The sequence below is a fragment of the Emydura macquarii genome, unplaced genomic scaffold (assembly GCF_026122565.2).
Source record: "Emydura macquarii macquarii isolate MOO-44397 ecotype Brisbane River unplaced genomic scaffold, CSIRO-AGI_Emac_v2 contig_2636, whole genome shotgun sequence".
Classification (NCBI taxonomy): Eukaryota; Metazoa; Chordata; order Testudines; family Chelidae; genus Emydura; species Emydura macquarii.
The window spans coordinates 29,216,651-29,231,330 of record NW_027132773.1 but is presented as its reverse complement, the minus strand read 5'-3'; the positions used below and the strand labels follow the sequence as shown (position 1 = coordinate 29,231,330).

Sequence of the window (14,680 nt, the reverse complement as noted above, 5' to 3'; positions counted from 1 at the left end):
CGGTTCCTCACATGCATGAGCACTGAAGGTTAGGTGAGGGCTTAAGCAACAGAAAACAAAATCCTAGAACTGTAAATATGCACTTTTTATGAGTGAAGGTGAGCACCTGCTTCTTTTTCAGTGGAAAAACTTTTTTATTCAATAAGAAATATTTTACCTCTTAAATTTTCAGACAATATGGAAGAAGTACATCCTCTTATTACTAGACTTCATGAGTGGTACGCCATCAAGTTTATACTTGTCAGTGGCGTTGAATTTTCATGTGCTGCTGGACCTCTCACCATGCTAGGTCTCATATGTTTAAGAAAATAAGATGTCACAATTTTAATTGATAGACCACATCCCTTGTTTACTTCAATAGACTACATAGGTTTACTTAGCAGGTATTACTGGTGAAAGGTGGTGGATTCAGTGCTGATTTTTATCCTATCTCTGTGTGAGGGGGTATATAGCTTAGTCTAAACTGGATGAAAGCTAAGTGAATCACTCTTGAAGTATGATCTCTAAATACAAGGACAGACAACCCAACCCAACCCAACCTGTAGCATATAGTACATTTATTTGTCTCAAATATGTTCTAGTCATATCCATTTGCAAGTCTTCCAGGCCAACTTAATTCCCTTTTATTTATAAAAAAGGAAACGAGTTTTCCTAAAGTTGATAAAAATGAATGTTTTTATAGGTACATGTCTTTGTTACATATCAAAATAGTTTGGTTGTGTGAGGAAGGATTATTTTAAAAAAATTCTAAATATTTTCCTCTGAAAATCTTACACTTAACATGTAAAAAGGACAATTTAAGAATGTGATGAACTGCATTTTAATGCCCAACTGTGTCTCTAGGTGGTTCTTGCCAAGAAGTACAATTGTTCAAGTGGATTCTTGTAACTTTAATTATTTAACCGCTTACCAAGCACAATTATGTATAGTGACAAAGCTACACTGAATGTGGCTTTGCTGTGATACAAAAAGATTAAATTTTCACACAGCAATTTAACAGGAAAAATCACAATTCATACAACAGAACCATCAAGCAATACATCTATAATGCCTACAGATTACCTATAAAAATACCATTGAATAGCAGAAGCTTGCTCCATTACATCTTTCATACCAGGCATTTAAAAACATATATATACTGCTTTGGTAAAAGGTGATCATACAAAGCAAATCTAAAGAATGTATTTAATAATGCTGACCTTGTAAATGTTACAAAGATGCAATCACGGTGCGGATTGAATTTACATGACTTTGGAACGCTTTCTGTAATTTATGTAAGAAAAAGAGGTGTATGTAAATAAGTTAATCAGTACAAAGATTGTATTTTTTTCTACAACTGCTGAACTGCATTGTTAGAATGGCAAACTGCAATTATTTTGGGGGTTAAGTAATCAGTAAAGTTTTATCAAAACACTAAGATTTATGGTCAAGAAGAGTCAGTAAGCTTTTCCAATAGTACTAATTTTGTTTTTAAGTTTAAAGTAAAAGGAGGTAGTGTGGTAAGGTTCAACGCAATTCTACTGATGCCTGATATATGTGCAAGTGGCCGATGGGTCATCTTGTAATGTGATATTTGAATGGGATCCATTTCCATCAGTATGTGTGTATAAGACATCATCAACCGGTCCCCTGGTTTAACATCTTCCCTTTTGTCATACCTGTAAGGATCATGCAGCAAATTTATTTGCATTCTTTTAGGAACATATTAAAGTTACGCTATTTATCTGCAAAGACGTACTGTCTAAAACAACATAAAAGGGACAATAACAATCTAATTCTCATCATCATTATGGAAGCCACAGAAGTAAGTGCTAATGTTTAAAGGAGATCAGACAGTCCATTAGCAACTCTTCCTGCTGCTACTATGGTCATCCATAGGGCTCAGAGAGCTGTTCATAGCATATTTCCTCTTCTCTCTGCCCCTCTATTTGAGAGCTGAGGAGAAACAAGAGCAAGGCATGTGCTGAGATTTTCAGGGGAGGAGGAGTGGGCTGGTTTTCAGGGAGATCTGATTTTGTGGGTTTGACTTTTTTCTGGGAGGCCTGGGATATGCCGCAGAAGGGGCACTCTCCCATTGCTGGCAGGCAGTTACAGGGGGGGCCCACATTGTGGTGGTAGTAGGGTGTCCTCCTCTCCCCAGGATAAAACAAGGAAGGACTGCCTAGTGGTTAGGGCACTAGTGTAGGACTTGGGAGCCTGGGCTCCATTCCTATTCTACTATAGGCTTCATGTGTGACTTTGAGGCCAGAGTTACAAAAGTTTTTAGGTGCCTAAAGATGCAGATCGGTACTTAGCATGATTTACAGAAATGCTCGTGCATGGGAAGTGCCTAACCTGCTGAGGTACTTCTGTAAATCACTAGGGCCCTGATCCTCAGATATTTAGGTACCTAACTCTCACTGAAATCAACTGGAGTGGGGTTCCTAAATACTTTTGAGGATCTGGGCCTACCTGCATCTTTAGACACCTAAATACCTTTGTTCATCAGTTCCCCATCTGAAAAATGGGGATAACAGCCTAAAGGCACAGGGCTGTTGGGAAGATAAATATATTAAAGTGGGGTAGATACAGGTCATGGGCATGCTGTGTTTCTAATACCCTTAAAGCAATGGTATTTTCTTCAAGTAAGTGATTCAGGTTAAATCATAGCCTGCATGAGAACATGCGTACCAGGTTTTCACATAAGGGGAAGATAAATATTTATATGCTCACCCTATATGTGTATCTTTTCCATTGTTCAAAAATGAGATTCATAAAAATAAATCCCTTATCTACATATTTAATTTCTAAAGTTATGTTTTAAATTGTCAATTTGCTCCCTACCTTTCCCTTCTGTAATTAGAATTCCACTTCTCCTACACGTTGGAACAATGGGGCAAGGAAGAGGGAATGAGGAAACTTCTTTGAGTCAACTTTTATGTCCACCAGTCCTTCACATCTAACTTGGTTCCTCCCTGGTGGGATCTGAAGGTCATTCTAAAACTGCTAGATATGGATTAGCAAGAGGAGGGGCCTTAATTCCAGCATAAAATCTTCCAAAACATTAACACAAACTCAGCACTGATCAATTCTTTCTTATATTATTTTTACATGACATAACCAGCCTCCATATTACTGAGGTTGAATCAAATTAATGGATATTGAGCTCATGAGGAAAAGAGTGATATGAAATACATTTGTCCTCTAGCAACTGCTTGGTCAACAGTATACACCTCTGAGCTGCAACTAGCAGTGATGAGAAGTCGAGAGGGACCAGGATAAAGTTAATAGAATTAGAGTCTTCATTCCTGCAAAATCCCGTTAAAAACACTAATTTCAAAGATGGTGCCATAGTATGGAACACGTTCTGCAGAATCTCAAAATGCCTGTAAACGGACTGTGTAATGGTACATTTAATGTATGCAAACTACATCAGTATCTCTCCTAAGAAACCACCTTTTAGGAACTAGGTAGTTTAAGGCCTATCGGATCCAGCTACAGTTTGAGATGGCACATCTAGTCAACCAGTTGGAGAGAACATGACGTCTGACAGTCTTACAAACTCCTAATCCCATAGCTCCTTTACTAGGCCAGGGGGAGACTATCATTAAGATGCAAGCTTTTCTGAATATTATTTTGAAATAATACCTTATGTTTAAAGCACCTTTCATCCTGTTTCAAAGAGTTCACACTAATTGAGAAAATTCAAGCTCTATTATAGGACACATCCAGTATTAGAATCTACACAAAGTTTCTTTGTCTTTCTTTGAAGGCAGATAATGAAATTCCCGCATTTTTCTTGAGGCAAATAGAAAATGGGGGCATGCCAATTAAAGTTAACTTCAAAACACTTCTGGTTATATACTGCAGTTATGCTGATGAATCATGAGTCTGCTTAGCCACTCCATCCATAAATTCGATTGTCCTTTTGTGTACAATCTGAAGACAGTAAATTATTTTCTACTCAACTGCAGGGCTCTTGCTTCCTCATGTAAGGGGAAGGTGTGTTGCTACCCTGATTCTTTGTGTTATTGTTCTATCTGATGAGAACCTGATGCTCCTGTGTATGATAGTCAGTTGCTATTTATCCCTGACCTCTTCTATGTTGATCCTTATGATGAGTCAGCTTTTCCTTGAGGCATCTTTCTGATGAGGAAATAGAACAGTGAGGGACAAACTGTGCCTCCACCTGTGGCTGCAAGACTGTGGAACATCTGGCAGTATGACAGAAATGCTATTGCTTCCTTTTTCCCATTATGTTATGGCCTCACAAAAACTGGTTGAAATCCATCAAAACTAGGCATCATGTATAGAAAAGACAAAATAGTCCAAAGTACATTTAGTAAAGAAACCTGCTGAATAAACAGGAATCGGGACACTCTAGCTATCACGTCTGTCCTACCACAGGTAAGGGGGCATTCTATAATAATTTGACAGCTCAGGATTTAGAGTTTCCTTCAGATCCCAATATGTGAAGAGCAGTTTGACAGAAGGAGAGGTGAACTTGCAGTGTTGGAGGAAATGTCCCCTTTAATGTCTTCAGTATTGTCCTTATTATGAGAAAGCACCGTAGTTACAATAAGTGGTACCAAACATAACTTCTGCACTCCTCCCAGAAGCTAATTGTGTATTCCTTCTAATTTCCCTTCTCTGTACTTCCAAAAGTCAGAGTTCTCAGATCAGCCCAGGAACTAAATTACAACTCTTTTCAAGCCCTTTGTGCACCTTTCTGCTGATGACTATTGACTAAGGTTCCATTTTAAAATAAAGGGCCTAGACCCTGGTTGTGGAGATGACCTTGAGGATTGAAAGTGCATTGTGGTGTGTTTTTAGCCTGCACCCTGCGACACTGGAACAATAGCACCTGGAGATTCTAACTTTCCAACTGGTCTGATTCTAACTGGTCTTAATAGTTGGCCCTTTTAATGCCAAAATTGTTAACCACTTCATTCCTGATATTACCCAAAACACTCAGTAGATGCCCTTATCCATGGATGTGACTGTTGCTGCTTGATGTTCCAAATAATGGAAAGGATATTCCACTTAAATAAGACGATTATTTGAACATGCAAATACCAGAACATTTGTGGGGGGTTTTTTCAATTGAAGTCCTTAAAAATCAGGAGAAAAAGTTATTTACACTCTCTCATCAGCTGAAAAGTGATGGATTTAGCACAATGTGTTTTTCAAGATCCACTGAAGTACAGAGGGATTTTGAGCATTATCTAGGAAACATTTTTGTCTGGCCCCACCAAAGGTGGTTGAGTTTAAAAAGATGAAAGATTTTTTGATTTTCTCTTACATTTTTAAATTATCTCTGGTATTTAAACAATAAATGGGCCAAGCAAAATAGAAAATAAAAAGCTTGATAGATGTTCTGTGTTTGGCGGGAAATCCCCCCACACTTCACCAAAATTCACTGCAGCTTTGGATTGCCTTTGGTCATAACTTAACAAGTACACTATATAAGAATCAGTACAGATTTGCCAGCACATACATACCTACACAGATGGGAAAAACAGCGTTTGCTATCTTGACAAAAATTCCTTGCTAATGACATACCTCCAATCTGAGTTTACTTCCAAAAATCGAGAAACTCCAGTCTGTGCAGTAGCCACATCAATATGGACAGATACATCTACAACAAAAACAAAACTGTTTCAAAATACTTGCAGCCACGGTACACCTGCAACTAATTAGCTTACTAACCATAAATGTAAATATTCCAAAATAAACTATCCAATGTATATATGAGAACTGTATAGCAAAGTACCTCAAAACGGAAGTTAGATGAACACTACTTAACATTCAAACCAACTTTACATACCTGCTGTTGAAGGTACCAACTCATGTAACTTCTGTATTGCAACTCCTCCAGGATAGTTGAAATGTGAAATATATAACGATGTTCCTGAGTAAGCAGCATTAATTAAGAGATGTGTCATAACCAAAAGTGATCCTAGTTTATACAGCCAGGATTTTTTGTAGTTATTCAAACTGAAGGGGTAAAAATATTGAATGAGAATTAGCTGTTGATCTTGCCTTCATATTCTATAAGTGGTTATTGGGGCAAAACATTAAAAACATAAAAGGTTTACTGTTGGAAAAAAGAGAGTGGGGATGGATGGATGCAAGTTTTATTATATTCACTAAAAAACTGTAACATTGCATTTCTTCCATTTCTAAAGGAATTATTTTTAATGACATATGGTTACAATTACAACTACAACAAATAACAAAATATTCACAATAACAGTTTAACACTTCCATGATTTTAACCGTTAGCTATAGAAATAAATATACAAAGTACTTTGAAATTTCACTGTAAAACTAAATTCAGTTCTTTAAGGTAAATGCTATAGTTAAAGGTGCCTAATACATTTATTAGCATTAAGTAGTCTCCTGAATAAAGTAATACACAGTACAGCTATTCACTGGAATGTGCCCCTTTCTCTTGTAGGTGAAATTAACTGAATTATAACACTATGCTAGGAATAAACACCTGCTGAACCTGCATGCTCATCAAGGGGAACAAAAACCTGTATTTATACAGTATATAAAATAAGATTTCCAATAAATCATTTTAATGATGGTCAGACAGTAGTTATCCCATTTTATTGTATAGTGTTGTAACAGTTCCGTTCTTAACTGATGTCTTATTTCATAAATAATTAACTATATGGTTACAAGGCCAGGATAAGGGGCCAAATTCTGGGATTGTAACAAAAGCTTTCCCAAACAGGTGCTCATATGTACTGCAAAGAGTGCTAAACTACTTCCATTTTCTGGTTGGCACTGCTAGGCTAGAAAGAGTGTGCCCCTTAGTCCAAATTTAGGCTAGAGCACCCTGCTGTGGCTCTTACTGGGGAAAGTCTACAGAGCTTTGTGCTGACCTAGTAGAGGGCAGCCAACTTCCAACCTGTGCTGCCACACCAGTTCGCCTAAATACAGAATCTGGCCCTAGCATCACCTGCATACATGCCCTCCTTTGACTGGCACATTACATTTAATCTCTCCCTCTAAGTGACAAAAGAGCTGACCCACAGCTTGTAAATTACCACAAAAGTTCGAACCGAGAATAATTTTCTCAAGAAGCATTACTCAAAACTTACATTCGTGTGCAACCTTTGGCAGCCACTATGTTGAAGATGGGGAAAGTATATATGATAAACCGCAGCTCTTTGTGGGGGAGAAATGAATACAAAAAAATAAAACCCAGCGTTGGTAGACTTAATACCCGAGTCCTTTTGTCCAATGCACCTAGAGGCACAAATATAATACTGCATCCCAAAGCCCGAGGCAGAGCTGAATAAAAATACCACAAGAAGGGAGAAGTCTTTAAGATAAAAAAAAGTTAAGGATGTTCTTATCAAATGTCTGGATTAAGGTAACTTTATCCTTTGAGATAGTCTGCAAAACTTTGCAAGTATGCAATCAGTTTAGTTAGTTTATAGCTATCACATTGTTTCAAATTATTCACACACAACTTGTAAATAAGGTGTTTTAGTCATTTCTGCAGATTGTTTTCTTCACAAGTTTTCCAGCCATCTACAGAACTTGTTGAAAAATAGGGAAATAAAAAGGGCAATGAAAAATTTTGTAAGATTGTTTTTTCCCCAAAATTTTGAGGCACTTGAATATTTTTAACCAGCTTCCTGTGTAAAGAAATAAGCATTATGAACGTATGTTTCATTAGTATATCCTTCACTGTGCACTTCATTCCCCTCAGGCATTCAGATACCATGAAAATAAGTATGGTACAAAAACCTATACAGTAGGATATAGACATGTATTAATGGACCATCGTGCCAAGTACACATTTAATTGCAATTACAACAGGGATCCTGAATTTAAATTTTTTTTTAAGGATTACAAGAAAAACAAGAAGGAGAGGTACTGGGAAAAATGTTAATGTGGTCTGAAAACATTTTTTCTTTTTTTAAATATGCCTGACTTTACAGCTTCCCTTCTCCTCCACCCTGCTTTGTGCTTAGCTGCCCTTGCAATTGCAGTATGTGACCCACAGGTCTTTTCCCACTCTATTCCTATTGCAAAAGCTATTCTGGGAATGTTAAACAGCTAGACAATGAGAATTAAGAAGTGGGTAGCAAGTCACACTGTTGCCAGAAAGGCAGTTGGATTCAAGGGGATAGAGAGAGAAAATGTACACATAAAAAACCCTCTTCTCCTTTCAAGGTTAGAAGCAATGAAGTAAGAGAGGAGGAGTCAAGGAGTGATTTTCAAATCGGGCCCTTATCAGTAAAAAAGGAAAGGAAAGGGCAAACTGTAAAGGAATAACTGCCAGGGGTGGTGCTGAGTTGAATATGACACCAAAGCCTTGACTACATAAGAAAAGTTGTACCCTTTTTAAAAAATATATAGCAGCATTGTTCCACTGATGCTACCAGCAGAAGCTACAGCCTAGACAGGATGCAGATGTTTTGCCACTGGTTCATCTAATCCTGTTCCGAATAGCTGCCTGTATTACAGCTTCAAGTCCACTGTTACCACCATTGCACTGATGGGGAACGATGGGTTCTGGTTTTGCCAGTGTAGATGCAGCCCAAGGCCTGGGTGACAGGGAGGACAGTGGAATTCACAACCAAGAGGGAGAAAAGAGGGAAAGATAAGGCAGTGAAGAGACTGAAGGACAAATGCAGGACTGCACAAACAGTTCAATCCTGTGCCCACAGAAATCCATGGAAAATCTTCCTTTGACTTTAATGGGGCAGGAGCAGGCACCAAGAGAAGGACATTGGGCCTCATAAGGTAAATTTCAACTGAATTCTGTCATTGACATTAAACATTTCAACCACGTCACAGCTGAGTCCCATGAATAAATCAATACAAATATTTGGCTTAGCTGACATAGGGCCATGTCTTTATTTTCCTATATATATATTTAAAGGATACTCCCCAGTTGGAACTTTTATTTAAAACTACATTATACCAAAGCACTTTCCCTTCAGGCCATAGAAGCTGCCTCCAAAACACAGAGTCCACAGCAACTGTTAGTCCTAGAAGAAAAAAGTAATAGCCAAGACTGAGGAGCTGTACAAGTCTAGAACAGCTCATTCAAGATGAACTTTTGCCTAAGAGATTAACATAGACTAGGGCGCCCTATGAGCCTGATTTAATGCCAATCAAAACCAATGGGAGCCAGGTCAGGCTCTGTGTCGTGCTGACAGAAATGTTGTGACAGGTGCTTACACAGTTTGCACTTCATTGTAGAAATCACAGGCAGGATTAGAAAGAGACTCATCCTGTGTTCTTCCCCTATGTCCAGTGTGAACAATAGTCTGCACTGTGGGTCAGGAAGGATGTGGAGCGGGGAGTGGCTGCTCTCTGTAGCATCCTCCACCTCACAGCGCCATGAGGTAACACAGAATAAGTGAATGCTGATGTGCTCAGATTTATTTTACATTGCTGCTCCTCTCCATGCTGTTACACCCCCCCTGCTCCCCCTAAAAAGGCAGTGTATTGATGCAGCCACCAGCAGGCAGCCTCTGAGAGCATGCTTTTTATGAGCCATGCTGCCATGAGGAGGCTCAGTGGGTATACACACATATGGTCCAGCCCTCCACAGATGGCTTGTGACCCAGGTGATTTCACAATTTTTCAGCAGTGACCAACACCTAAGCTATTAAAGTTAAAGAAATAAAATAATAAAGGACTAAACAAAGCATGTACCAGGCAACTCAAGGATCCCTAGAACCTGTTTGGTGTAAATCTCCTTCCCTCTTGCTCAATATCATCTTGTGTCACATCACATCTCATGCCCGGTCTGAACTTGCTACTCAGGGTGGTAGATATACTTTATAGTATGTGTTTTCAGGTTTGGACAGGCACTAATTCTGTGAAAATTTACTCATAGACATAGCAAGAGAGTAATCTAAAGTAGTTAAATGATTTCAGTGGGATTAGTCATATGTCTGAAGTTAAACACATGCACAAGTCTTGGGAAGATAAAGGTATTAGCCTGTAAGCTCCTCAGAGCAGGGACCATTTTATTTAATTTCTCTGTATAGCACCATGCACATCTAGGTCATTATATATAAATGCTGACAAACAATCTAATCCTAAATTGCCCTGTAGATCTCAGGCCATTTGCTGGTAACGATGGCCAACAACCCGACTGTTGTGAGTGGGAAACCCCATCTCACTTTACTGCCACAGTGCACTCTAGGAAACTTTGCAAGTTGAAATGTGCAGCACTTTTTGGCTCCTACACAAGTTTAATCCTGTGTATGAAACAATATAGACCTAAGATTTTTGCTAAATATCTCATATTTCTCCCAGAGTAAAATTTCACCAGTTTAATGAATAAATTAACACAAATGTGAAGACGGAGGGAATTTATTCTCAACCTTCACTTTCTAATAAGCAAGTTTTACTGCAAGCATATTTTTAAATAAAAGACCTTAGAAAAAAGAAGAAATATTAGATAAATTCAATGAAAACATAAGCACATACCCAAGCAAAAAACACCAGCAGCAACAGCATGGGAAAGCATCTTTAAAATAGATATTCTTTTACTTAATAATGTCACCAGAAGCATGAGGCCTAAGAAAATACAGAGTTCTGATCTGAAGACAATAATTGCCAGTGCTGAGAACCAAATAAATGGTCCATGCTTTTGCTGTATCCAAGATGTAAGTGCCAAGAGAACTGTAAAAAGATATAAAAACACTATATTAACCACTGGACATCTTTAAGGTTTTTTTAATTCAAGTATCTCCTCCTTCTTTTGGGCCCTATTCAGGACTCCTACTGCAGTAAAACTTCTACTGAAGCCAGAAAAAGATATGCAGAATAGGACCCTTCGTAATGTACTCTAGTCTGACATCCTTGCTAACCAGGAAAGGACGTATCACAAAAGGAGGAGTCTGGAATCCCTCCCTGGGGAGTATATATAATGAATGACATGAACAACTCCACACGTGACAGGGTACTGAAAGCTTTTCTGAATACAGAAGGTATGATTATTACTATTATAATCTTTTCAGTGACAGCCAGTGTGCTTGTTATTCTCATGACCTGCATGTACCTTGCATTAATGCTAATGGCACTCAAATCCAAGCATCAAGAAGTGAATGTACCCTGTGTCTCCTAGGAACAAGGAAATATAAATACATTTGGGCGGCTAGCTGCACGTCACATCTCTTTACACTATGGGTTCTCAACTTTTTTTCTAGTGTGGGCCACATCCTAACAAAGATCATATTGAGGACCAGTCATGATCACAAAGCATCCATGTGGCAATTACAGCAATTGTTTATATGAAAGAAGAATAGCAGAAAAGTACTTTAGGTGTCTCAATACCTTGCACAGTACATTGAAAAGGTTACTGCTGTACAACAGTCACCTGATGATTCATTTATGTTTTTCTATTCTGTTCTACGTAGGTTCTTACACTGCCCTCATCTGAGCACCATCCACTGGTGCAGTAAGTGCACATCTGTCACACATGGTTGGTTGTTTCTCACATTCTCTCTCCAGGGGGAGAACTGTGTCTGCAGTGGAATGTTTTGGTTTTGGGGAATTTCTTACTTTTTAAATGCGTTTAGATCAGGTCAAAGAAATGCATATTGCACTTGGAGAGGGAGGTGGTGAGGTTTGTGATGGTTCTTATTTCATAATCTCGGACTGGCTCTTGAGGAAGATCCATCTCCTGCACAGACTAGCTTTACTCTTACTACAAATTTTAAATGGCAAGAATGTCCAGAGACTGTGCAATGGCTGCATGTTTTATAAATCAAATAAATGTAGTCAAATCTCTATTTAATTAAAGTCATTTTGTAAACTCCCCATATATTCAGCTTAAATACAACTTCAGTTTAACAAATCATTTTAACACACATGCAATAAAACATACAACCACCAGACTCCTTCCGATACAGTCCAGCCATCAAGCATATACACATTAACTTGGTCTGACTGCATTTATTTGTCCATATGTATTCAATAAAGTTAGAAATAATTTCAAAATATAAATGACATCCTCAAAGTAAGTGCTTACCAATAGGAAGTGCAAACATATTGGGAAGTGTTCTTGTGCAATAAAACATCAGATGAAACTGAGTAACAGTTATTAGACAGAAGATCGTCGATACAGTTGATCCAAACTGTTTTCTAACTTCTTTCTTTAACTTCCATAGTGCAAAAATCACACTGAGCCCCAGACTTCCTCGGACTTTTGTGAGGAAAAAAATTATAGATAAGAAAGCAATGACAGGTTGATCATTGATGGAGGCAACAACAGAGATGAATGTTAAGAAATATTAAGATGCCACATTACAAAATAATTTAAATTACTATGGCACAATTACAAAGAATATTTTAAGTAGTAAAATATTTAAAAGATGGGATAAGGAGAGTATGAAGAAGCAGGTATATTATGTTAAAATACAACATTACAGATCAGACTTAAAGGAAAAACTATCCAACGTGGTGTTTCCAATGCAATCCATCCTTGTTTGGTTGTGACTCAGGGTATGTCTATACTGACGGCGGCAAAGTCGCCTTCGTCAGATTGACCTACATGGATTGATTGAGCGGTCAGTGAAGACCCGCTCAATTGATCCAGAAGTCAACACTGTAAAACCACCCCCTCAAGTGATGTGGTTCCCATCGGCACAGTGCAGTGAAGATGCCGCACAGAAGGGAAGCACAGTAGTTGACGCGAGTTACGCAAGCTACTCTGCCTAGATTGTGTAACTGCCGTTGACTGCCGCTGAATTGCCAGGTAAGTGTAGGCTAGGGCTCAGTAATCTGAATGCTGTTATGTGGAGTGGTGTAGCAAGGTGGTCTGCTCCTTTAAAGGCCTGCAGAGCAAGATAGCAGCCAAAGGAGAAGCCCAGAAGACAGGTGCTGGGAATGAGCAAACCCAGCTAAGCAGTAGCCAATGACTGGTGCTGATTCCCAGCTGGAAGATGTAAGTGGGGACCCAGCTCTGTCAGAGAAGGAGGGCTAGGAGAGATAAACACTTCCCTGATCAGAAGCTGAAGGCTGCAACAGGGCAGGTAGGCCCTGTGATCCCTACCCCTCAGGCTAAGAGAGAACCATGAAGCTTGAGCTACTAGGAGGACCCTGCTGTAGTGAGTCTAGGTCAGGAATGTTAATTTTTTCTTTGTATGTGTGTTTGTGTACGAGAAAAATAAAAGAGCTTGCTTTGAAGATTAAAACAGAGTTGGGTGTGGCTGACTGTACAGGCAGATGCTGCTATGCCTAAATAAAACACGTGTCCAGAATAAGTTGGAAGTGAATTTTGAATACCCTTTGTCATCCTCCCCCCTCTGAGTTTTCTATTAGAACTCTGTTACTTTAGTATAACTTGCTTTGTGTTGTTTAGCTGGTCCAAAAAGGCTGAGTGGAACCTTTAAGTTAGTATTAAGTTAAATAATTCCAGTCTTGGAAGATCACTTATAAAATAAATATACTACCATATTCCCCAGCAGTGATCCAAAACACTATACCTTACAAGAGCATTACAGACCAGTATTGCAAAATTCTGCAGTATAAAAGATCTCCTTTCAGATTTGATTTAAAACCCACCTATCAGCTGGGAGTAGAACTTGGACATTTGCAATTTAGACAGCACGTATATAGCTGGGCTGGAAAGCGCAGCAATAAAGACTGGTCCAAGAAACGTTCTTGGGACAACTCCAGGAAATTCATGATGGTCGTACTGCAAGGAAAGGAAAGGAAAGCTAGAAATAATGTCTAACAACAGATGAATGTAGCAGAACTAGACAAATAATGCCCTTATGCTTTGTGCTGATCAGGAAAGAGAGAGCGGATTCTCTTGAACAGACCATAAACATAAATAATAATGTCCTTTTCCATTCACCTTCTCCAAGTCCAGTCTGTGGTACAAAATGTCGTGGATGGCTTGCAGGTTGAAGCTCTCTTCCACTTTTGTAAATGGACAGACATTTAAATGTGCAAAGACCACAGCAATGATCAGCAAAAGCAGGAATGGCTGTTCACCTGAGCTCCTCTTCTCAGCCATGCTGGACTTGAAATCCACATCTAGTCCATTATCAGAAATCAAAGTTGACAAGGAAAAGAAAAGAAATATTAACATCATGACAATGTGCCTGCAAAGTGAAAAAGGGAAACTAATGCATTTTATTAAAATATAAAGGGAAAGACAGTGCTATTGTACAGGTAGCCTAGTGCATGACTAACAGATCAAATAATCAATCAGGTTTTCATATATATATATATATATATATATACACACACACACACACACACTAAACAAGTGGAGTATCTTACCAAGAGCGTACTCAGCCAGTGTTCCATGATTTGCATTAATCGCCTGAAGTGTAAGGTTTTGGCTTTGATCTATAAACCACGTCTCTCCACCACCAGCATAAAAGAGAAGACGCTCCTGGCATGGTGTTTTCTGTGTGGGTCTCATATCTTTGTAATTTGCCCCTCCCTCTGGTCTGAAATAGCCTAACTTTAATGATTACATGCAGTGTTGTTGTAGCTCTATCGATCCTAGGATATTAGAGAGACAAGGTGGGCAAGCTAATATCTTTTATTGGACCAACTTCTGTTGATGAGAGAGACAAGCTTATTTTCTGAGGCAATTTCAGGAAAGCAGTTCAGACATTTACAAGAATGAAATTAGGGCAAAACAATATATTTTCCCCATGTGTAAGAAATTCGTGCAACTGAAGCTCATCCTGGT

At 38.7% G+C, this 14,680-nt stretch overlaps 1 protein-coding gene across 5 annotated transcripts in view; it reads right to left on the bottom strand.

The window, feature by feature from the left end:
* Positions 1-683: 683 nt before the first annotated feature.
* Positions 684-14,680, bottom strand: part of ALG12 (ALG12 alpha-1,6-mannosyltransferase) — a 23,321-nt gene continuing 9,324 nt past the window's right edge. For 2 of the 5 annotated variants that reach the window (XM_067564371.1, XM_067564370.1), the window contains exons 2-10: positions 13,829-14,010; positions 13,534-13,666; positions 11,999-12,172; positions 10,453-10,647; positions 8,893-8,996; positions 7,092-7,315; positions 5,807-5,976; positions 5,542-5,617; positions 684-1,658 (exon numbers count right to left, since the gene is read on the bottom strand). In XM_067564371.1, the coding sequence (XP_067420472.1) occupies positions 1,427-1,658; positions 5,542-5,617; positions 5,807-5,976; positions 7,092-7,315; positions 8,893-8,996; positions 10,453-10,647; positions 11,999-12,172; positions 13,534-13,666; positions 13,829-13,990 (1,470 nt within the window). In that variant the 5' untranslated portion in view covers positions 13,991-14,010 and the 3' untranslated portion in view covers positions 684-1,426. Of the gene's footprint in view, positions 1,659-2,002; positions 2,986-5,541; positions 5,618-5,806; positions 5,977-7,091; positions 7,316-8,892; positions 8,997-10,452; positions 10,648-11,998; positions 12,173-13,533; positions 13,667-13,828; positions 14,011-14,259; positions 14,405-14,680 lie in introns of those variants that run through there. The other 3 variants (XR_010922873.1, XM_067564367.1, XM_067564368.1) reach the window with 3 other exon arrangements.